This window comes from Neovison vison, chromosome 1 (assembly GCF_020171115.1).
Source record: "Neovison vison isolate M4711 chromosome 1, ASM_NN_V1, whole genome shotgun sequence".
Taxonomy (NCBI): domain Eukaryota; kingdom Metazoa; phylum Chordata; class Mammalia; order Carnivora; family Mustelidae; genus Neogale; species Neogale vison.
This window is the reverse complement of record NC_058091.1, coordinates 257,677,698-257,701,146: the sequence shown is the minus strand read 5'-3', so window position 1 is coordinate 257,701,146 and position 23,449 is coordinate 257,677,698. Positions and strand designations below refer to the sequence as shown.

The following is a 23,449-nucleotide window of genomic DNA, read 5'->3' as shown; positions in this document are numbered from 1 at the left end:
AATAAGTCCAAGTCTTACCTAGCTGTGGCATAATCGTCAAAACCGAGGCATGAACGTTACTGTGATTCTATTCATTGCACTCTAGACATGATTTGGATCTCATCAGTGTTTTCACTCATGGCCTTTTTGTCTTCATACCAAGGTTTCTGCTGGCTTCTTCTCATCCTGCTCGTCTCAGACTACATGTTCTCTTCTCAGAGGAGCTACCTCTGAATATTGTAAATCCGTTCAATTCCTCCACCAGCCCCTATACCATTACTCTCTGATACAACTCCCTATTTCTTGTCTTCATTGCATGTTTCCTCTCGTACTGACTTGTTTGCCTCTGTGTTGGGTGTCGACCTCCATGAGAATGTAAGTTCCATGCCGACTGGGGTCACGTCTGCTCCTATTGTATCCCCACTGCTGTGCACGTTGCCTGTCACACATCAAATAGATGCTTAACATGTCCTTGAAGGAATGCGTGAACACAGTGAGCCGATTTTGGAAAGCTTGACAGGGGCTGTAATTCTGTTTCAGTGGTGTTTTTATGTTCACACTGTCGTGGAAGAACGATCTCCTTTTTCATGTCCCAAACTGCTTCTAACCCACAATTTTTCATAGTTTTGTTTTTTTTTTAAATTAAGGACACTTTTGATCTTAAGATTTATAAAGCATTATTTTTTTTAAAGATTTTTTTTTTTTATTTTTTTGAGAGAGAAAGAGTGAGAGAGCATGAGACGGGAAAAGGTCAGCGGGAGAAGCAGACTCCCCATGGAGCTGGGAGCCGGATGCGGGACTTGATCCCAGGACTCCAGGATCATGACCTGAGCCAAAGGCAGTTGCTTAACCAACTGAGCCACGCAGGCGCCCAACATGTATAAAGCATTATTAGTTATAAAATGTTAGTAAATAGAGTGGTATGATAAGAAAGTCAGAAGTTGGTTTTAAATCTTTGTTTTTTGAGCCCCCTAGCTGTGCAACCTTGGGAAAGTTAATTAACCTGTCTGAACTTCAGTTTTTCCACTCATACACTGGGATATGTATTGTATCTACGTCATGCAGTTGTGAGGTTTAAAGGGCATAACAGATGTAAAGAGCTGAGCATGTGTCTGACACACGTAAGCGCTCAGGGCTAGTGGTTTTGTTTTCAGGTTTCCACATCTCTTTGGATGCATTAGTAGTCAGCACTAACAGTAACCACACATAGGCTTACTATGCATCTAATGCTTTGCCAGGAATTGGAGGGGGAGGCAAGGGACAAGATGTATGGCATTTCTAGAGGCAGAAATGCCATACTGGCAGCTTGGGCATAGATTATAAGAGCCAGGATGTGGGAAACACTGATCTAACTGGTCCTCTGCACTCCTGTTTTTCCTGCCCTCAGCCAACTCCTGTATGAGTTCTACACCTGCATCCCCCCAGTGAAACTCCAGAAACAGAAAGTCCAATCCATGAATGAGATAGTCCAGAGCAACCTCTTTAAGAAACAAGGTGAGTGCCAAGCATGCTGATGGGATGGGTGTTGCCAGAAATTTCACGATGCTCTTCATGAACTGAGTGGGCCGGAACAACCCACCCGTGGCTCAAATGTTTCTTTTGTACAACTGCTTTGGTTGGAGTAAATGCACAAAGTAGAAAATGGCTGGCAACTTTAGCTATGAGAATCTAAATTGATTTTAAGAAGCTTTGGTTGCATCGTTTGCTCCTCCCGAGAGAGTTTAATGAGGTGGTAAATTTGGAGTCCTATACTTTAGGTCATTCTGCCGGGAGGTTTTTCCCCCCTGCATGGTTTATATGTACATACCTGTGTTCAACTTGAGTGGAAGCAGGTGAACTTTCTTTTGGTAGAAGGAGTGTGTCACAGAGAAGTTCTCAAAGTTTCCAAAGGGAAAGAACAATCTAGAAGAATCGGGCAGATTCCCATGACCCTTCTCAGAGATTCTGACTGAATAGGAGTTAGAGGGGTTTGTTTTGTCTTCATTTTGAAAAAAATGTGAATTACTTTTGAATAGGTAATGCATCTCCATGGATCCAAATGCAAAGGTATGAGAAGGCTCCATGTGAAAAGAGTCGCTCCAAACCCCCTGCAGAGTCAGAGGATCCCTTCTCTGGAGGCAACTGGTGTTTCCAATTTCTTGTGTTTGCTTCCAGGGAGACTATCAGCAATCGGATATATACAGACTCTGTTTTCTCTCTTCTTTTTATTAGTATTCTTATTACTCAAACAGTAGCAAATATCCCACTGTTCTATACCTTGTCTCTCTTCACATAATGGTATTTCCTGGAGAGCGGGGAATGACAGTGGCTTTGGGCAGGAGTGATGGTCAGAGCTTCTGCTCACCCCACACTGATCTCTGATAACCACCCGTCCCCTGACCAGGGCCCCACCGCTAAGAACCTTGTGGTTCCCTGTTTTTGAGGTTGGTGAGCTCAATGGCCACACCTCTGAATATGACTAGGCAGGGTTAAAATTCAATATTCAACATCCATCTCATCCCAAGCAACACTTGACGTTTCCAACATCACTCCTATCGGTGAGGGTGGAAAAAAAAATGACTTTTGGGGGTCAACACTGTTTTCTCTGTACTCAGGCCAACACTTCCCAATTTTTTAATTCCTCTGGGTCCACACTGGTATCAGTGATAAAATGAGAAGCAAGAATAAGAGGTCTTAGAAAGCAGGGGAACCCGTCATCGCCCAACTGAGATTTATTCGGAGAGTTAGGCTTGAATATTTATGAAAATTGCCTGAAAGTCGCAGAAATATTCCAGAACCACTTCACTGTAGATATTCTTTTCCCCCCAATCCAGAATTGCTGTCTGAATCCCTATCCCTGGAGTTAAGGGTAGGAGAAGGGCACAAGAAGGAAAGTTTTTTGGTAATTTTATACTCATGTCTGTGGTTTCCTGACCATTCACACAGATGCATAACAACAGATTAATGCAATAAATATATGGTTTGTTTGTGCAAGGTGGATTGTTGCAAGGTGATCAGAAACTAATCCTGATAAGTCTTTTTGCATTTCTTATATACTGGGTTTTCAAAACTGAGCGTTCTGTGGTTTTCATGTTCTGACTTTCCCATCAGAATGAATTACCCTCACTCTGAAAGCTTTGAAGTATGCCTGCCCCTTCCCACCCCAGCAGTTTCTTCCCGGATTTCAGGTGGAGTCACTGTGGAGATGAATCGAGTCCCACCCCAGGGATGTGGCAAGGGTGACTTTAGCTACATATGGTGCTGCACCGCACAGGCAGCAGAGGGTGGGGCTACTTGGCTCGCCTTAGTTGTTCTGAGCTGCGGTCATTGTCAGGGGCCCGGCTTAGCATCAAGGCCAGATGGAGTGCTCACACCATCCTGGAAGGGGCATGTGGTGTCAACTCCAGGCTGCTGGAAGTCAGAGTAACTCCTTTACTGGAGTCACATCTCCTGGGCCGGTGGTGGCCCCTGAGAGTGAGCATAATCACAGAGCAGGCTGGACAGCTGCTGCTCACCAGTCCTGCTGTGTCTCTGAGTTCCAGATTCAGTAAAAACCCTCTGATTAATATTAACAGACAGAAGGCCAGCCCCAGTGTTGTACACAGTTAGAAATGAAATGCAAAATTCTTACCTTTAAACACTTACAGAGACTAGAAATAAGTGAACAGAGAGCTCTTTGGGGACCCCTTTAAAGGGGAGGCTATATATAATTAGTCTGTCCATCCTTGGTTCACATGTGAAAGCAGTATGTGTAGAGAGGAGGTAACTGCTCTCCTGTGATTGATTTGCTATGTGAATCCTCTTCCCAAAATAACCCCAAAGGGAAACTTCAACTCATATCCTCTCTTAAGTGTTCAGGTTCCAAATGAATACAATCTGAATTCATATGTTTACTGGGGGGTCACTGGCTCCTGGGTGAGTGTCTCCTTTATACCCTTAAATTAGGTGAGTTTGATTCCTTGGCCCAGTTTGAGCTGTAATGAAATCCCTCCTGTTGTTCTCCCTGTGAAGTGTCTTGTGCCTCGGGGATGGGATTTGCTTTGAGCCTGCACTCATTTAACTGCCAGATGTGCAAATTGCCTGGAGTATTGTCGGTGACATTAGCTGGTACTCACAGCCTTAAACATTTGTATTGACATCAAGCAGAGGGGCCAGAAGGCTTTTAAGTACTTTCTGAAATGTTGGCAGACTATCCTATTGGCCTATCTTCAGGAGGATCCTATGGCGAAGAGGGAGAGAGAAGGTTTACTGGTTGAGGCATTGTTCTTGTATCCTGGCCTGGGTTGAATTCCTCCCTAGTTCATCTTCTTATCAGCTGTGTGACCACAGGCAATTTTCTTAACCTCTCTGAACCTCAGTAAGCTCATCTATAAAATGGAAAAATAATAATGTCTGTCTTAGAAGGCTGTTGTGTGGGCTAATTGGTGAATACTGCATTTAAAGTATTTATCATAGCATAATGTACTATACTAAGTAGTAGCTGTTATTACTGGGGTTATGGCTACTATTTCTTCTGCTCCCTTCATTTTCCTAGCTTCTGTTCTGACCTTCCAATTCTTTTCAGTAAGAGAGTCCCTTCATGTTTGACAGTTACATGTAGCCCTAAGCCAAGCTTCCTTGCTTTCCTGGAAGCTACATGTATATCTTCAACCTCTAAGAAACACAGAACTTAATCAATAAAAGGGTCTTGGCCTCTATGTGCTTCTTACTCTGGTTTTGAATGGTTTTGTCCAGTCTTAATTTCATTTCCCCATAGTTTTGCAAAGGGCCCATGCTATGTATGCCTATAAGAAGTATAGGTCAAAGTGAGCTGTTTGTGCTTTCTCATCTTATTGTTTATCTTGCTGTAGGCCTCAACATAGTCAAATAGTTTGGAACATTTGCTAGTCATCCTTTATGATGGTTTGTTCCATGGGGCTCTTTTAACATACAAATACACACACTTTCCCCCTTTTTATTTCATGGGAGCAACTAGTCTCAACTCTTACTAGACCTGTAATTTTGAGTGAATTACTTAATCCTTATAACTCTCAATTTCCTCATCTGTAAAGTGGGCATAACCACAGAACGGGTCTCAGTGGTTTGTTGTGTGGACTCAGTGGCATGATATGGCTTTTAAGCCTGAGGTATCAGAGGGTTAAGAATTTCAAGCAGCCAGGGTCACACAGGGAGGAGCTCACCTGGTGTGAATGACTTCAGGGTTCAGGGAGAGAAGAGCTAGGAAATCTGTGGAGACTAATTTGCGGTCTTCTTCAACTCAAGCCCAGACTTGCTTGCTGGTGGTGATGGAAGAAAGGAATAGACGTGCTCCCAGAAAGCTCTGAGGGGAGTCTACGAGAAAAGCAAACCTTATGCGCCTTTGGAACAGATTTGTCCCTATGAGAACCTAATCTCTAAGTAATGTGTCTTTTTAGTCTGATGCTAATCAGATGAACCATCTGGTTCAGTGTAAACTGCTTTAGGATCCACATTGCTCATTTTTCTCAACTTCCAAAACAAACAGACGAGGAGGAGAGGGAGAGATGGAACCCAGAGAGACAGAGACAGAGAGAGAGACAGAGACAGAGACAGGGTTCTGACAGAGATTTGGAAGTTATTCCAGTGTTTATTTTCAACTAGTGGGCTTTTCTTTGGAAACTTTATTGAGAAGCTCTTCCGTGAGTACAAAGCATCTAGCTTTTCTTTTTTCAGGATGTCATTTCCTTCTTTCTTCTTCCTCTTATCTGTTGCCCACAGCATGTGGGGCTGCGAGGACCTCAGTTCACTGTGGGGGGTAAGGGCATAGATGGCTGCGCCCAATACCATAGGGGGTTTATCTTCGTTAATCCGCACACACAGAAGCACTGGCCTGGGGATAGAGGAAAGGCCTCTCATTGTGCTGGTATTACTTTGCGTGGTGAAATTATGCAATATCTCTGAGCCTCCGAGAGTCCACCTCTGAGGACGTGAATAGGAATGTTGCCATGAGAATATGGACTTTTGATTCAGGTAATTCTTGTTTCGGATCCCGCCCTGGTCACTTACTAGCTGTGTTCCTTTGAACAAATAGCCCTTGGAACCTTGATTCCTTTAGCTACAAAAATGGGATAATGTATGTAAAACAACCAGCAGAGTACTTGACGCGCTTGCTACTTATTTAAAAGCACCTGTTACGTCTAGTGTATAACAACAATAGCCAAAAGAATAATAATGTAATCAATTGCATTTTGGAGAAAAAGACTTATATGTATTAAATGCCAACTATGCATTAGGTGTTATTAAATATGTATTAAATTCTCACTATAAGCCAATATCATAGGTGTTATTATTCCCATGTTATAGATGGAGAAACCAAGGCCTGGAAAGTCAAGTAACTTTCATCTCAATGAGACCAAATATTACACAGTATATTAGGATATTCATGTATTAGGCTCTGTGATGCTGGGGTAAGACATACATCCCCAAATCTCAGTGGTCTAGCAATGTGAAGATTTATTTCTCTCTTTTACAAAGTCTGATGAGGGCTCTGTGCATTTTGTCCCTTCTGAAGCTATTCCAGCTGGTACTATGGCCTCCATGCAGAAGGGAAGAGGGAGGGAGGATGGATAGCCACTCTTATTAACTACCACAGCCTGAAAGTGACACCCACCACGTCCATCCAAAGTCCCTTGGCCAGAACCCAACACAAGTTCCCAACCCAGCTGCAAGGGAATCTGGAAGTGAAGGAACGCACGTGGAATATTTGATGAGTGTTGTCTCTGCCATTCACAAGTATTAAGCATTAGAGCTGGATTCAGAACCCAAGTTATTTGAATAACAAAACTCATCTTCCTTCTCCTAAATCTGCTTTATTCTCAGAATGAATAAAAAGGAGACCATAGTGCCTATTTTCTGTTTGAAAGTGCTTCCTTCTTGATATTAGAAAAAAGTGCCTCCTGCCGGAATTTTTTTCTTCCATCTTCCACTCTTTGTCGCTGTTTCAAATGCTGGGAAACTCTCTTACAGCTGTGCCCAGGGACTTTTGCCTGGGTGGAAAATGGGACTCTTGATATCAGTAGTAGCTATGTTGCTGCAGCTTTTCAGAGCAAGCAGTGGTGTTAGCAGGCCACCTAGGGCTCAGGGTGTCCACATCAGGTGGGGCTCTGGAGGGAAAAGGCAGTAAGGGAACAACTCCTCTTCCTCCCAGGACATGCACTAGTCTTGTGGTGGGCTTCTTATCTCTTCCAACATTGTACACAGCCTTCCACAAGTCTTCTCTTTGCAAATATTGCCTAGGAGGCATTCTCCCTCCCCAGTGCCTTCCTCCACACCAGCCACTGACCAATAGCTCCTGCTAATCCCTTTAAGACCCAAACCTGATGTCTACAGTAAGTAGGAAGTTCAGCCCCATCCCATTCAGCATTTACTGATTTATCCACTATAGGTGGAGCCTGGGAAGTAGTGGGGATACAACTGTTGCAAGTTTGCAAATTTCTGTATCAAGTTCAATGTGCAAAAATGATAAAAGCTTCTAATTTTTGTTTCTTTGTTGGTTTATAGTCTGATCTTTTTGAGTCTTTGCTTTGTACTGTGGCAACTTAAAATTCTCATTTAATGGTATCTTGTGGCTTCAAATGTAACCAGTCTTTCAGATTCAAAATATTCCCCTCTCTCTTTCCAATGTTGCATCTGGCACAGTGTTCCAGGGACCAAATTAGGAAAGGAAATAAGAATTAGCTTTTGATTTTCCCCCAATCTATCCAAAATTTTTTCTCTTTGGGACTTTGGCTCAAGAGGGAATGTTGGCACACATACATATGTGGCTATATATCCCAGTCTCAGGCAGAGGGGTCACTAGCCTTCCCCTGTGTCACATATTCTTCCTTTCTGAGGAAGCCTTCCCCACCTCTCCCCCGGGGGCTATAAAAATGGGGCGGCTGCAGGATACCTGACTAATAGGGGAAGGTGGGACAGTAGAGAGTTCAGTGTGATCAGATTACTATCCTCAATTCACAAAGGGGATAAAACAAGGGATAGACCCTCTGTGAGGGAGATTTCTCAAACCTTAGGTGCACCTGGGGAGTTTATTAAAGTTGCAGATTCCTGGACCCTATGACAAAGATTCTGACCCTGAAGATGTTGGCAAGGAGGGTGGATTAGATAATGTATGGTACCAGCCCTCCAAGGGGATTCTGATAAAGATGGTCCTCTGGCCGATGACTCTGGAGTTGGAAGCACAATGCCAGGAGCTTAAGGGGGGGAAAGGAGAGCAGTGTGGGCAGCAAGGAATGGCTCCCACAGTGTGTAGTACGACTGGCACCGTAATACGTGGTATCTGCTCTCTTACTTGCCTGTTCACGGGGCTGTCTGTGTTGATGAAGTGGACGCCTTACAAATAAGGGCTATGATTTGTTTATGTGCCTACTCTGCTTAGAGTTTCATTGATGCCAGTTTTCAGAAACTGGTCTTTGGACTTTGGCAGTAATACAATTAAATGGCCAGAGTTGCTTACAAAGGGGGAAAGGAGAGAAAGGACTTTGTACAGAACTGGAAGCATCACAGTACTTGATTCATAATACACCTCATCATTGGTCCACATAAGCACCTGCTTTTCCTTATTTACATGTTCAGTTAGTTATTGTTAACAATAAGTTAAACATTCAAAAACAAAAACTAGAAATTTAACAATTACACATGACCATGTGACTCTTTCTCTAGCTAAGGTGACCACATTCTTATATCTTCCTTAACATTCTTCTGCTTTCCTTTTCATGCAGTTTTATTGTGTCTGTATATCCCTAGTACTCTGGTTCTTTTATCTTTATAAAAAGGGTATTGAACCGTGATACTAAGATATATCCATACAAAGATATATCCATATTGCAGGTTGTTCGAGTCCCTTGTTTTGATGACTGTGGAAGTTTCCATCATGTGACTAAACCATGTAATTTTAAGCACTTGGGTTATTTCAGTTTTTCTCTATTGTAAGCATTGCTGCTAAGAACATTCTTGTACATGCCTCTTGTTGCAAATGTCCAAGCATCTCTTCTGTGTATGCAACTACTGGAAGATTTGCTTGGTCATAAGGACCCGAATGTTTGACTTCAGGAGATGGCGCCAAACTGTCTTCCAAAGATGGTCACACGAGTTTACATTCCCATCGTGCATGAAGGATCCTGTAAACCTATATTCCTTCAACACTGAGTATTATCCCACTTCTTAAGTTTTACTGGAGACAGAGGTGTAAGACAAGTCTTCCCTGTCTTGGGTTGCATTTCCTCGATCACCGATGATGATGAAAATCCTTTCTTACGTTCCTTTGTCGCTTGTGTTTCATGTCTATGATATGTCTGTCCATGTCTTTTGTTCATTTTTCTGTTGGGTTGGTTGTATTTCTCTTGTTGATTTGCAGGATATTTTATGCATTCTTCATACGCATCTTTTGCTGGCCTTATGTATTATGGATATCTTCTCTCATTCATATACTTGTAAGTTATCTTCATTTACTTAAAATGTAATTTCTTAACAAAAGATCTTACTTTTAATATCAATTTATTGATCATTGTAATAGTCAAATCTTTTGTCTTGTTTAAGAAATCTTTCTCAATCCCAAAGCCTAAAAGATTTTCATTTAAATTTTTACTAAGAATTTTGTAATTTTATTTTTGATACACAAGTTTGTAATCAATCTACAGAACTATGTTTTACATACAGTGTGAGGTAGGAGTCGGATTTTATCTTATTTGCCATTTAGCCATACACTGTTCTCAGTTTCACATGTGGGACTGTTTATTTTCCTCATCTCAGTGTTATGTTGTATTTCGAGGACACTACTTTTCCCTGGGGACTTGAGGGCAGGGAGATGCTGGAGCCTGTGTTCAATCCCTGGTCCACAGTTTACTAGTTGAAGGTGGAGAGGTCAGGAGAATCAGGCCTATTTTTCCATAGACAAGCCCCAAATTAGGCTCCTGTGTTAACATTGTTTCTTGTGGTATGTGGCAAGACATAGCACTTCTACAGGCTTGGACCTTCTCAGTTAGGAAAGAAATGAAATGGTTTCTTCGAATGCTCATTGGTCTTAGTCAAAAATTGCTTGTGTCCATAAGGTGGGTTTTTTTTTTTTTTTTTTAATGTATCTGATTTTAAAAAGGAGGGCATGGATGGCATGGGGCACTGGGCATGGTACATAAACAATGAATCTTGGAAACCTGAAAAAAAAATAAACAAAATTTTTTAAAAAATTTAAAAAACCAAACACTGAACTAAGAGTAAAGAGACCTGAATAATAGCAACAATAGTAATATGAACAGTGGACGTTTACTGAGTGCTTCTTACACACCAGGCAGTTTGCTACACACTAATGTCATTATCTCATTTACTGCATAGCTGTGTGGCCTTGGGCAAGCCACTTAACCTCTGCAGAGCAACTATACAGTCATGACATTGAACAAGATTTTCCAGAGCTCTAGCAACATGAAAACCTATTATTTAAAAAATCATTCTCTGATTCACAACGATAATATTGCTGAGTCTTTTGAACATCATTTTATGCCTAAAAACCCTTTCTCCCATATATTGCTCCCAGTACTTTACAATATTCTGCCTGAGTTGGGAGCAAGGAATGAGGCCATTTTACAGAAGGTCTAACAGATGAAGGGAAACTGCATGATGCCCTCAGGGTTACAGAGCTAGGCTCAGAACCCTGGTAAAGGTAAAAGGATTTGTGTGTCAGAGCCAATTTATTTTCTTCAAGAAAGAGCTGTTGAGTTTTGAGTGCCTAAGTTGGTTGTTTTTTTTTTTCCATCAGAGCACTTGGAGACATCAGAGATCTTCAAATAGGGTTTTGCCCCTCCCACTTACAGTGTTACAAAGCCACATCCAGTTCCAAAATGTCCCTTCCACATTTGGAGATCTGAGAAGAGGCTGTCCCTCACATCTCTTCCCTTTTCAATGTGACTGATCGCAGAATTCAATCTCAGGAAGAAACTTTCAGATCTAGAATTAGAGAAGACAGTGATTTAATAAGCTGCAAAAAAAACCCAGGAGAGATTTGGTAAAGGGTTCTTTTTTTTTTTTTTTGGCTGAAGTGAAAAGAAATTGGCATACAATCAAAGAAAAGAATCCCTCTTGAACCTCCCCAAATACTTAGAATAGTAGCTTTTAATGACATTATGAAGTATGATTTAATTGGGGGGGAATCCCAAATTACCTCTTTAATGGCAATCCAAATCAACTCTTCCGCAATTAAAAAAAAAAAGCTCCTCATTAAAATTAGAGAACTGCAAGATCAGGCTGTTTCTGTGCCTTTCAATCCATGACCCATGGGTTTTTCTCCCAGTTCTGGAGTGATTCTTTACGTGAGAGGAAACATACACAATGAGAGAGCTTCTGTAGATCTTTATACATTTATATGTTGACTCCCAAATTGTTTTGTTTGTTTTCTTTGTGGGATTATAGTCATGGGTTGTTTAAATTATAGTGAGGCAGGGTGTTAGGATATTCTGAGGCATTTATGAGGACCTGTTTAAGTTTGATTTTGCTGATTTCTCCCCCACAACATTTTCCTAGAATAGAAGGAAGTTTCCTTAAGACCACAATACAGCTGAATTGAAAACCAGCTGCAAATTCATTTCAATTCATGGGATATTTATTGAAATTCTAAAATTGTAGCTAGCACTATGCTATGAGGAGTATGAAAGAAAGATAATCATAAATAATTTTATGGCCACTATTTATTTAACCATTATTTTGTGCCAGACACCATGCTGTCTTTTCACCCATTATCTCATTATCATGACCTCCCTGTAAAGTATAGGTATTAATATCCCCATTTTACAGGTGAGGAAACTAACATTTAGAGAGGCTGAGAAACTTGTCAACAGTCACAGACCAATAGCATGTCAGGGTAAGGATTCCAGTTGGGGTCTGTCTGGTTCCCAAGTAGATTCTCTGAATTTCTGTGCAATGTGGTATTTAAACAGAAGAGTTTCTGTCCCCCTGAGAAGCTTAGCGTTGGGAGAACAAAGATTTATCCCAGAGGTCTTCAAACTTGAGCCTGCACATGAAGGTGATAGAAATAAAGATGTAAGTGCACCTGGGTGCCTCAGTCATTTGAGCATCTGGCTCTTGATTTTGGCTCAGGTCATGATGTCATGGGTCTTGGGAAGGAGCCCTGCATGGAGTCCTGTGCTCAGCAGGGATTCTTTTCCCAGAGGTTCTTTTCCTCGCCCTCTGCCCCTCCCCCAACTTGTGAGTGTGCTGTCTCTCTCTCAAATAAGTAAATAAATCTTTTTTTAAAAAGAAATGAGGATTCAGAGTAATAGTTATTATGCCTTTTAATAAAATAACCTTATCAATATGTACTTTAATAATAATAAATCTTCCGTTATATTTTTAAAAACTTTTTTAAAGATTTTATTTATTTGAAAGAGAGAGATAGATAGTGACAGAGATAGCGAGAGCACAAGCAGTGGGAGCGGCAAACAGAGAGGGAGAAGCAAGCTCCCCATGGAGCAGGGAGCTCCACATGGGGCTCGATCCCATGATCTCGGGGATCATGACCTGAGTCGAAGGCAGATGCTTAACCAACTAAACCACCCAGGTGCCCCCAGTTATGTTTTTTATAACAGATTTTTTTCTTAACCTATGAAACATGTGAGAACTTTCTTTACTTCCTAAAGACATGTGATGCCTTTTATTTTTTCCTAGGACACAGTGCCATTGGGTCAGTCAGTCACTTCCTCACCTCAGACAGAGACAAGTATACAGAGCAGTATTTCTCTACTGCTAAGAAAGCAGCGTGAGAATGATCAATGGAAACTCAGCTCATGGTGGGGAGGCTACAGGGAATGGTGAGGACCTGGAGGGGGAGTCCGTGCCATGGGTATAGATGACACCTATGGATCAGTGCCAGCTGTTTGTTGCCACTTCGATATGTGGACTCAATGCTACCCGATCTTCCCCTTTTTGAAGAGAAGTTCCACAAATGTGTTTTTATGTGAAGCCTGCTGATATATTTTTTAAGCAATAGGCAAGCCGAACAAAACCTGCATATGGACCCAGGACAGCAAACCTCTGGTGTAAATTTATGATTTATGGATTTAAAATAATTTATAGGGTTTGGGTAAGTTTATTAGAAGTGTATAGGATTATTTAAAAATAACCCTGCATATGACTACTACCACAATTCAGTGAGAACAGTGCTTTTGGAATGCTGGGGACAGGTTCATGGAAGAGGAAGGTGGGTGGGGTACAGGCCCTCTGGAGAACAGCCTCCAGGGCAACCCTATAGTGTCAGAGGTAGAATTCTGTCTCCCTGAAGACCCCTGACTTTCAAGCCTCAGAACTCAGGGCTCATCCTTGCCTGACACACTCCCTCCCGTACTAATGGGGTCTTTGACCACATCAAAAGCTTCCTCGGACATATTCCTAGGAATGCTGGTCCAGGGTTGGAAAAATGACATTTATTATTTACAGAAAGTAGTATTATTAAAACATTGTGTTCTTGTAGGACAATTTGAAATATATAAAAGTATCTGTGAACTCATAATTTAGAGGCAACCATTGCTTACTCTTCCTGTCTTTTGTATCATATATTTTACATAATTGGGATAATGCTTCACCAGGTTTGTAATCTGATTCTTTCACTGAGAATATTTTCCCATGTCATTTTTAAGGACCTCATAGGACTCTGTTGCATAGATGGGCTATAACTGATTTCACTATTTTCCTATTTAGGGTCATTTGGGTTCATTTAATTTAATGTTAGAAAAACTTGCTGGAACTCACAGCCTTGATAAACAAATCTTGGGCCTCTGGGCTCATTATTTCTTCACTGTTAGACATGAAGCTTGCTCAGCTCTCCCAGTGCTTCTTGAGGATCTCGATTCCCCCTTCTTCTTCCCCTATAACACACAAACATGTGTGCGTGCACATGCACACACACGCGCGCGCACACACACACACACACACACTGTCATACCCAGGATTTCATTGCATCCTTCTGTGATAGACTCAGCAGAGAGCCGACCATATTGTTCTCAGTGAAGAGCTGGAGTGGTACGATCCAATTTGGGAAGGGCATGTTATTACAGCTCCACTGTCATCCCCGAAGGTAGGGGGTGTGTCTGTGTGTGGATATGCTCCGCAGTACCAGGCACTTAAATGCAACCACATTGAGAGCCCTCATTAGCCCCAGGCAGCCGAAGTGGATTTGCTGCGTCTGATACCCTCCAGGCTGGAGCGATTGCCCAAGTGGAACCCGACACCAGAGCAAGGGGGGAAGCCAATTATTCAAAGGCAAATAAGGCTCTAATTATGGCTTCAGCTAACAAGGATAAAATTATTTGAGGAGAGACATCCCATTTTTGAAGTAAGCGCAGCACAGGACCATCATTCAGAACAAGGGCTTGGATCTAGTCCTGACGGTGCTGCCTTCACCAGGACACTTCACCTCTAGGAGCCTCTGACTCCTTCCCTGCCAGATGGGAGCAGCATAGGCTGCTCACCTCACAGGTTTACTATGAGCACCGTAGGCGTCATGCCTGTGGGAGGCGTAGAGGGGTCTTGTACTTAGGAAGGGCTCATAAACGGAGCAACACCATCCTTATCTGTGACTATTATTAGTATTACTGTTACCGTAATCATCTGATAGGGGAACAGAATGTGAAACCAGAACTCAGGAGACCTGAGTTCTCAGCTTTGCAGTTTTCTGTTAATTCCAGCTTAGAAGTGAATAACTCTCAATTTTATATTCCTTGTCTCTCACATGACAGGCTTGGATTAGGGGCTATGTCAGGTGTCCCCCTCGGATGTTTGTGGACCTACCTGTGCTGAGAGCTATACATCATTCTCTCCACAGAGTCTCACGCCAGCCCTACTCACAGAGGGTACTATTCTCTTCCTTTTCCACACACACACAGGAAGCTGGGATCCAACACCCCACTCCCAATTTCCATACTACCCTTAACTGTCTGCAGGTTCCCAGCATACAGATTTGTTGGCTGCACTCAAGGTTTTTAAATGTCTGAGATGGTGATGCCCTCTTTTACTCAATCCATCCAAAAACAGTAGATGCAAAAGTCCAGAAGGAGACTCCTGTCAGACTTCGGGGGCAGCTTGTGATACCTCAGCTCTATTTAACATAAACAGAATTGATAAACACTTGTTCTCCTTGGCTGGTGGGTTATTTCGAGAGTTACCTAAAGGAGTGCATATGCATGTATGTGTTAAAGAATTGAGCCCACTAGGTAGATCAGATAGTTATTCGGAAGAGACATTAGCAACCAACTGTCAAGAGGAGGTCAAATTTAGCAATTCAGAGAAGATGGGAAGAAGAAGGTTCACCCTTGCGTGGATAGCAAGCCAGCCTGCTTCCCTTGCTTCTACCAGAGTAGTGCTTTCTCCCTCTCCCTCCCTGCTTTCCTCTCTCCCTCTCCCCTCTCCCTCCTTCCTCCCACTCTGTCTAAACATCAAGACAATTTGGTTTAAACAAAGAAGTCTAGGTCTAAAGAATTCTCTGAAAAATTGATCTGTTTTTGATGAAGGATGTTGCTAGTGGGGGAGGTTGTGCTTGGGGGCGGTCAAGGGGTCCAGGGGAATTCTGTACTTTCTGTTCAGTTTTGCTGTGAACCTTAAACTGCTCTTAAAAAAATGTCTATGTTAAAAATCCAGTGACCATACACACAGAAACACAAATTGAGCTGCCTCTGCTGCCTGCCATCCATTCTGCAGAGGAAGGGGAAAAAGCCCTCAAAGATTAAGTGGCTCCAAGGAGGTCAGTTAGCTGCCCACACACAAATTGTTACTGGAAATGTGACTCACAAGAAAGAGGTGGGGTCCTCTCTCTTTCTGATTCAAGGGCACACATCCGTGCCTTAGGGAGGTGGCGAGGTAATTTATTTCATTGTTCACACCCACTGTAGGCCAGCGATTGGCGAATGCGCGTCTGCTGTTGCTGGCTCTCAGGGATCCCTGCAGCAAACCCTCTGAGCCAGCTGTGGTGATGATTTCCCAGGGCTGCCTCAAGAGGAACTCACAAGGTGATTAGGTGGTGATTCAAGCCTAACTGTGCGCACCCTGCAGCCCAGCAGCCCCCAGCTCTGCAGGTCTGACCATCCTCCCTGTCTGTGTCTTGGTCATTGCCTGGCCTCCCACCCTGCCTCCACATTTTCCCGGTGCAGCCCCATCCTTAACAATTTTTTTTAAGTTTTTTTTTTTTTTTTTTTTAAGATTTTATTTATTTATTTGACAGAGAGAGATCACAAGCAGGCAGAGAGGCAGGCAGAGAGAGAGGAGGAAGCAGGCTCCCCACGGAGCAAAGAGCCCGACGTGGGGCTCAATCCCAGGACCCCGAGATCACGACCCAAGCCGAAGGCAGAGGCTCCAACCCACTGAGCCACCCAGACGCCCCAGCCCCATCCTTAAATCCACTGCCTTCCCCCCTGTCCTGGAGCAAAATCTTGCCCCTTGCTCCTTGGTCTCTTTCTAACCTTGCATCAGCCATTAACAGATTCTGAGTGAGGCTCGCCTCTGCTCATGCCTTCCAGTTCCAGGATGTGAGGTGAAGGTGGTGACTGACCATGGGCTTCAGAGAGAGAGGGTGGGCTGTAGGAATTCCTCCCATGTCATATTCCCTGCCAGAGGGAGCTACAACCAGTTTTTTTTCCCAAGTCATCTAGGAAGTAGGCATACCTTACCAAGGTGAGTATTATTATTAGTGTTTTTTGTTTTGTTTTGTTTTGTTTTGTTTTTTCAGACACAGCACAGTCTAATTTCATTTGGAGGAAGCATATTTCCTTTACTAATTTGGCTTTGGCTTCAATCCTTTTGGATTAGCCAATCCTGTCATTATTGTGTTGAGCAGCATTCGATTCTCACAACCCATCTCAAGCCTATTTTATCCTCCACGTTGCCACTCTACTCTGGCTGAAACTGGCTCCCTTACCAAGGAAGGACAGAGTTAGCTCTGATTTGATTGTAAATTTTAAACATCCCTCCTCTCCATAATGAAAGTGTGCTTTTTGTTTAAAAAAAAAAAAAAATGTGTGTTGGGTCCTTCTAACACACCTCTCCCTGGTGAACTCTCCGCAGGCTCTTCAAGACAGTAGGGAAATGATCAAGTCCTTCTCCTGTGAGGGTGAGCTAAAAGAGGTTGGCATCAGTGTAGTAGCACTGGGCCCCTCGTGGCAGGAGCTCCTGGCCACAGAGGACATTCCTCCTTGTTTGCACTTGGTTTATCAAAAGTCAAACAGATGCAGTGAGAATCCACATATTATAGATCTTTTGATGCTTCTCTGGGGGATCCCCTGTATTTGCACCTTCTTGCATTCAGGTAAAGAGGGTTTTCTGTCTATTCTAAATAACTGGCATTGAGTAGATCCTCAATGCATGTTTATAGGATGAAGGAACAATTATCTTAATTGAAGGAGGATAACATAGTCCATTTGGAGAAACACTGTAGTAAGTTGGAAGATTTGAACTCTAGTCCCACAAAGCTACTAACAAGCTGTGTGACTCTGGATAAACCACTTAACCTCTCTGGGCTCCATTCTTCATGTATATCATCAGAGAGATGGAGCTCTAAGATTGTGTCCATCTGCATTGGTAAATCTGTATTGCCAGAACAGCACAGAAAAAGAGGTAGCAACTTTCAGGTACAATTAAAACTGCCTGAAAAACATTTGTTGTGGTGGGGTTTTTGAGGGCACTTGTGTCAGTCTGACATGAAAGACACTGAAGGACTCACTGTGTTTGGAGGTATCCTGGGCAGTGGATTTATTGTTCACAGGCCATAGCTGAATCCATAATGTGTCATTAAGAGGTTTGTTCAGGGCTGGGTCTGTGTTTGCTGGCTTGGGGGACCTGGGACTCCACCAGTCTTCTGAGCACTTGGAGAGGGGGTTGTAGTCTGGACAACGGAATCCTGCTTGCAGGTGGATTTTTCTCTTCATGCACATATTTCCACAGGTCTCAAAATATTTGGTTTTCATCAGCCTTGCCCCTCCCTATCAATGTCCCTGATTTGTCAGAATCTGTGTGCAATGAGATGCTTGGTTTGGTTTGCTTTATAGGGATTCTGGGCTCCCTCTGGTTGCAGCTGCAGGTTTTTAAATTAATTACAGCCCAGGTAGCAAGAGGTTCAGTACAGAACTCTGCTGTCTGTTCAGTGCCTGTGCCAAGAAATCAAGAGGTCCCAGTCACCTCTCAGGAAAATTTGTGGTGTTTCAGGGGCCTACAGTGAGTTGCAAATCTTGATAGATGGTGGGACCAGTCTGCAAACAGCAGAATGGCTTATGCTGTGGGTTCAGCGGGAAAAGAAAAAAATAATTCTCTGAGCACAAGATGTGTTGCTCCCGCATCCTAGTTTATCAGGAGAGCTCAGCCACACACTTCAAGAGACAGACCTTGGGATTTGTGGAAGAGAGCAGGAGAACGGCTGTCTTGTGGCTCTGATGCCTGACTCCTTCCATGTGGCCAAGCTTTTTGCAGCTTTTTGCTCCCCCACCCTACCTTTCTTCCTCTCTTGCCAACATAGGGGAGAAAACTGGGTAGCCCTCCCTAGTTTCTGTCCCCTGGTTGGTCCCGGAGAAAGGGGGACTTCCTCAGGATGCACTGCGACATGGTTGCAGATCTCCAGCTGCTTCTTTTTTGCCCAAGGGTCAGAAATGGGGGGTACAGAGAGAAGAGAAGTACTGCCTCAGGGCAAATCCAGTTCTTTCCACAACTACACAGGGTTCCAGTTCTCAGCTATATCCAGCTCTGTCCTGCCTGCTTTTGCGTAGGGGAGAACATCTACCCCGGCGGCTTAGTGCCATCTTGATGTCCACAACCCCTGGCCCTAATCTATAGCGAAGTCTTTGCTTTCACCTCAAGACCCATATCTTTTTTTTTTTTTTTTTCCCCAATTTATTTATTTTCAGAAAAACAGTATTCATTATTTTTTCACCACACCCAGTGCTCCATGCAAGCTGTGCCCTCTATAATACCCACCACCTGGTACCCCAACCTCCCACCCCCCCGCCACTTCAAACCCCTCAGACTGTTTTTCAGAGTCCATAGTCTCTCATGGTTCACCTCCCCTTCCAATTTACCCAAATTCCCTACTCCTCTCTAACGCCCCTTGTCCTCCATGCTATTGGTTATGCTCCACTAAAGACCCATATCTTTAACTGCCTCTTCCACATCTCAAATTCCATACAGGAGAGACAGAGACATTTAGAACAGGGTTTTCAATTCAATAAATTTTTATTGATTCTCTGCTCTAAACAAAGCATTGAGAAGCCATTTAGAAAATACAGACTTGGCAAAAACATGGTGATGTCCTCAAGGAGCTTGCCTTCATTTGCAAAATGAGACATTCTTCATTAAAATGCAGGATGAATGTTCTATAGTAGAGCTATAAGCAAAGTACCATGGGACTGCAGAGGAGAGAGCTAGATGATTCAATTTTTCTTGTTTACAATATCAAAAAATTTATTTAAGAAAATCAAAGAAAAACCAAAGAGTTTCAAAACTGTAAATAGACTTTCTCAAATTTTAAGCTAGATTTTGGTAATCTCTGATTTTTTTTCATGACTTTTTTTTTTTTCCCCCAAGTTTTTTTTTTTATGGCTTTCTTGACTTTTGCCCCTAGAGAGTTTCTTGTATGGTGTCCTTACCAAAGACTTACTGAGTTCTGAAAAGACACTATGGGACTTACTCATTTCGTTTTATAATCTCTGAGTTGTATCCTTCTACGAATTCGGAAAAGTCATATCACTTCTTTGGTTCTGTTTATTTATCCATAATATGGGGATAATAATAGGTCTGATATAAATATTAAATGAAATAATGCTTAGTACAGTCCCTGGATGATAAAAATGCCCATAAGTGGTAGCTTAACATTAATATAATTATTTTCATTAAGTTTTTTATTATTTTTGTTTTCATTATTATCAGTTCAGAGGTGAAGCCAATGTAGAGCATTAAAAATAAATTGTTGCTTAAATTGACTTTTTCAGAATATCAAGATAGGAAAAAAACTGTGAGAAAGAGAATATATATATATGTACTGTTGTAATTCTGATAATAGGTACTTTTTAGGTTGTTGTCATTCTGTTACAGTTACAGAAACGTGCTTAACTATACCAGATCATGCAAATGAACAACCTTAAAGTTACTTACTGGTTTTTTACTACTGATCTTTTTCCCCCCCTCTATCTACTTTTCTTATAGGAAGGGGGAGGTAAGACCGGTAAGTTGAATCAACACCCTCTATTAGTCACCTGGCATAAACTATCACTTGACTGAGGCAAATGATTAGGTGATGGTTTGTAAGGTTGATTTAAAAACAGCTTTGCCCATTGGCTTCCAAAATCAAGGGATGCACAGGCATATATCCTGGACAGTCAGCTTCTGTTGTGCCTGGATTGCAGTCGATTTTATCGATTATTTTTTTTTTTTCCAACACAACAGCTTCAAAGGCTCTTCTGCCCCAAAGTAGCTGATCTTTTAAAATCTTTGCTACTTCTTCCTGGTACCACTTTCAGATAACAGGGTAAATGCAATTAACAACTGAAAACTTTAGTTGATGTGAAGATATGCTAGAATATGTTTAAAGGTTTCACAATACACAGACACATAGAGTTGAGCAACTCCTTGGAGAGATTGTCCGATCCAACCTTCTCATTTTACATGACCTACCCAAGGTCACACAGTGAGTTATTTGCAGAGATGAGAAGCCTGGGATCCCAGTTTTTATTTCTTTCTTGGTACTTGTGTTTTTCAAAGTGTGGATATGTATCGCTGTATGCAAAAGTATTTTCCTTGGCATGGAGGATAATTTTAGGTATGCACCAATAAACTACTATACCACAGAAGCAGAAGATCATTCTATTCCAACTCCCTTTCAATCTTTCTGGTTATGTCAAGGATTATATGCTTTTGCTGTTTTGTCTTTAATCTTTCTCTACTAATCTCCTTTGATAACATGGGAGCAGACTTAAGGCTTAAGTTCCTCTTGGAATTTAATAAAAGTTTTTTTTTTTTAATAGTATTGATTGTTACATTTACCTTTCATGTATGGCAAGCAATACCAGTTTTCTAACAAAAATAGTAAATTTTTCATTTAAAAGTAGGTAAGCAGATTATAATGCAGCTAGTTTATGAAAAAACATTAGGTGAATAATAGTGCAGGGTATAAATTATGAGCAGTACATGGTGGGTTTCACATTGACAAAAATAATGGTTAACTTGGAAAATAAATGGCAGAACCTTGGAAAATATTTGATTCTGCCCTTCAGAATCCTCTTGGCCCTTTGAGGATATATATGGCTGAATCCTAGTTGCTTTCTTATTCATGTCATATCTTTTTAAAGTACCAGCCAGAAAAACAATTATTAGATTTATTATTTTAGAAGATTTTATTTATTTATTTGTCAGAGAGAGATAAATAGCGAGCACAAGCAGGGAAAGCAGCAGGCAGAAGGAGAAGCTGGTTCCCTGCTGAGCAAGGAGCCAGATGTGGGTCTCGATCCTAAGACCCCGGGATCATGACCCAAGCCGAAGGCAGATGTTTAACTGACTGAGCTACCCTGGTGTCCCCCGTTATTAGATTTAAAAGGAGAACCTAAAACTACCCATATATCAGAGATGAACTCAGCTATGTCTACAATCCTGTTATCAGAAGTTTTCCTAAAAGCCAAAAAGCTGGATTGGTAGTCAATTTAGTTTCAGTGTGCAGGTAATTATAAATTACAAACTGTGTACTGTTGTTATTTATTGAGAACATACACTGGTTTTACTTTTCAAGGACTGATGTTCTAATTTAAGATTCTATTGTAGACCTCATCCTTGTGTTGTTCTCCCCGTCTAAGAAGTTCCTTGATTTCTCATTATCTCACTGTTCAATGGGAGGGTGTGAATGGAATAAAAAGGTGGCAAAATGCAATTCATCTAACGTTTTCCTACTGTTACCACATTTTAAAGATTCGAATGTATGGAACAAATGGGATAGGAATATTAAAGTTATCCGTCAAATGGAGGTATAGGTAACTTTCCTTTGCCTATAACTTACATATATCAAGCAAAGACATGAAGAGAAAGACGTACTAGGTTATTCTATTGGGTTATCTTCCCATTATCCTTAAAGGTTAATCTTCCAATGTTGCTTATTGTGTTTACCTATTCTCCAAAGCGAAACTTCCTGTTTTACCTGTCACTTAGTTACCCAAATAGACTGGAGCTCTGAACAGCAATTACTGCTAGCCTGGCATGAGCTTGCCTTTCGTAAATATCACTCGGAACTTACTCATATTTCTTCCTGCTGTGGACCTCCTTCTACTGACCATCATGTGGTTTGTTTGTTTGTTTGTTTTTCATGGAATGTTCTTTCAGTGGAAAATTCATTCTAATTTAGAGAACTCTGGGGGAAAAAAATGAGGGGGAAGGTGGAGTCAACTTCTGATGACTTATGGGAAGTTAGAGTCAAATGCTTGAAAAATGGGCTCCTGAATCAGCAGAGATTTTACAAAGTGACCGGTGGACCTGCATACAGATGGGTAGAGTGTGGAGACGCCAAGAAATAGTACTACTTCTCTTGCGTATGGCTAATAAAAAGATTGCATTGCTAAACGCAGGGATAGGAAGGTTAATGACGCTACATTCTTTTTTAGTATCAAAGATTAACATGATAACTTGCATATTAAAGTTAATGCAGACACACTGCTAACGGAAGAGGCATACAAAATTAATTTCTACAGCACCTCGTAAATAAGGATCACTCACTCTTCTCTGGCTGATGCTTTTTGTCTTGACAGGGGCTGTGTGCCTCCTTAGAGCGGGTGCACTTCAGTGCCTAGTGGGGCATCCTCAGCCCCCATGGAATTTGAGGAGCTTGGGGTGTGTTCCTTAATCACTGCCAGTCATTCTCTAGGAGTTTCCCTGCAGGTTGTGACTTGGCAAGGATTTTGGTTTTAATAGTTAATGAGACAATGGAATTGGGCTGAAATAAGAAGAGGGTGGAAGGTGGGAGAAAGAATGGAAGAGAGGAGGGAACCGCAGCTCTCGCCTCATGCAGAAGATTCTCCAAGTCAAGCGCTGGACAGCATCTTTGGGTAACTGCTGCCTTGAGCCCTGTGGAGGACCAAGGCTCAGCTGACATAGGGAGGCAGGCTGAGATCTGGTATACTATCTCAGACAACTTGCTTGACTTCCTCAAGTCTCACTGTGTACACCTGCTGAAGGGAAACTAACATTACCTTCCATGGTAACAATGTATTTTTTAACTTTGGTGTAATTTGTCTATAGTGAAATGCACAAATCTTAAATGTACAGTTCAATGAGTTTTTTCCATATGTATCCGCCCGTGCAACCACAGCATATTCTTCTACCTGGAAAGTCATACACAGAAGTTAAAACAAAAATAAACAATAATGGTTTGCACTCATATAGTGCTTATTATGGCCCAGGTGTGCTGCTCCAAGTGCTTTACACATATTATTTTATTCTTGAAACCTTGTGAAGGAAGGAGCTTCCATTTTCTCCCCTATACAGA

At 42.0% G+C, this 23,449-nt stretch overlaps 1 protein-coding gene across 1 annotated transcript in view; it reads left to right on the top strand.

The window, feature by feature from the left end:
• Positions 1–23,449, top strand: part of DOCK2 (dedicator of cytokinesis 2) — a 424,170-nt gene that overhangs the window by 118,763 nt on the left and 281,958 nt on the right. The window contains exon 25 of the mRNA XM_044229734.1: positions 1,367–1,473. Within this exon, the coding sequence (XP_044085669.1) occupies positions 1,367–1,473 (107 nt within the window). The remainder of the gene's footprint in view (positions 1–1,366; positions 1,474–23,449) is intronic.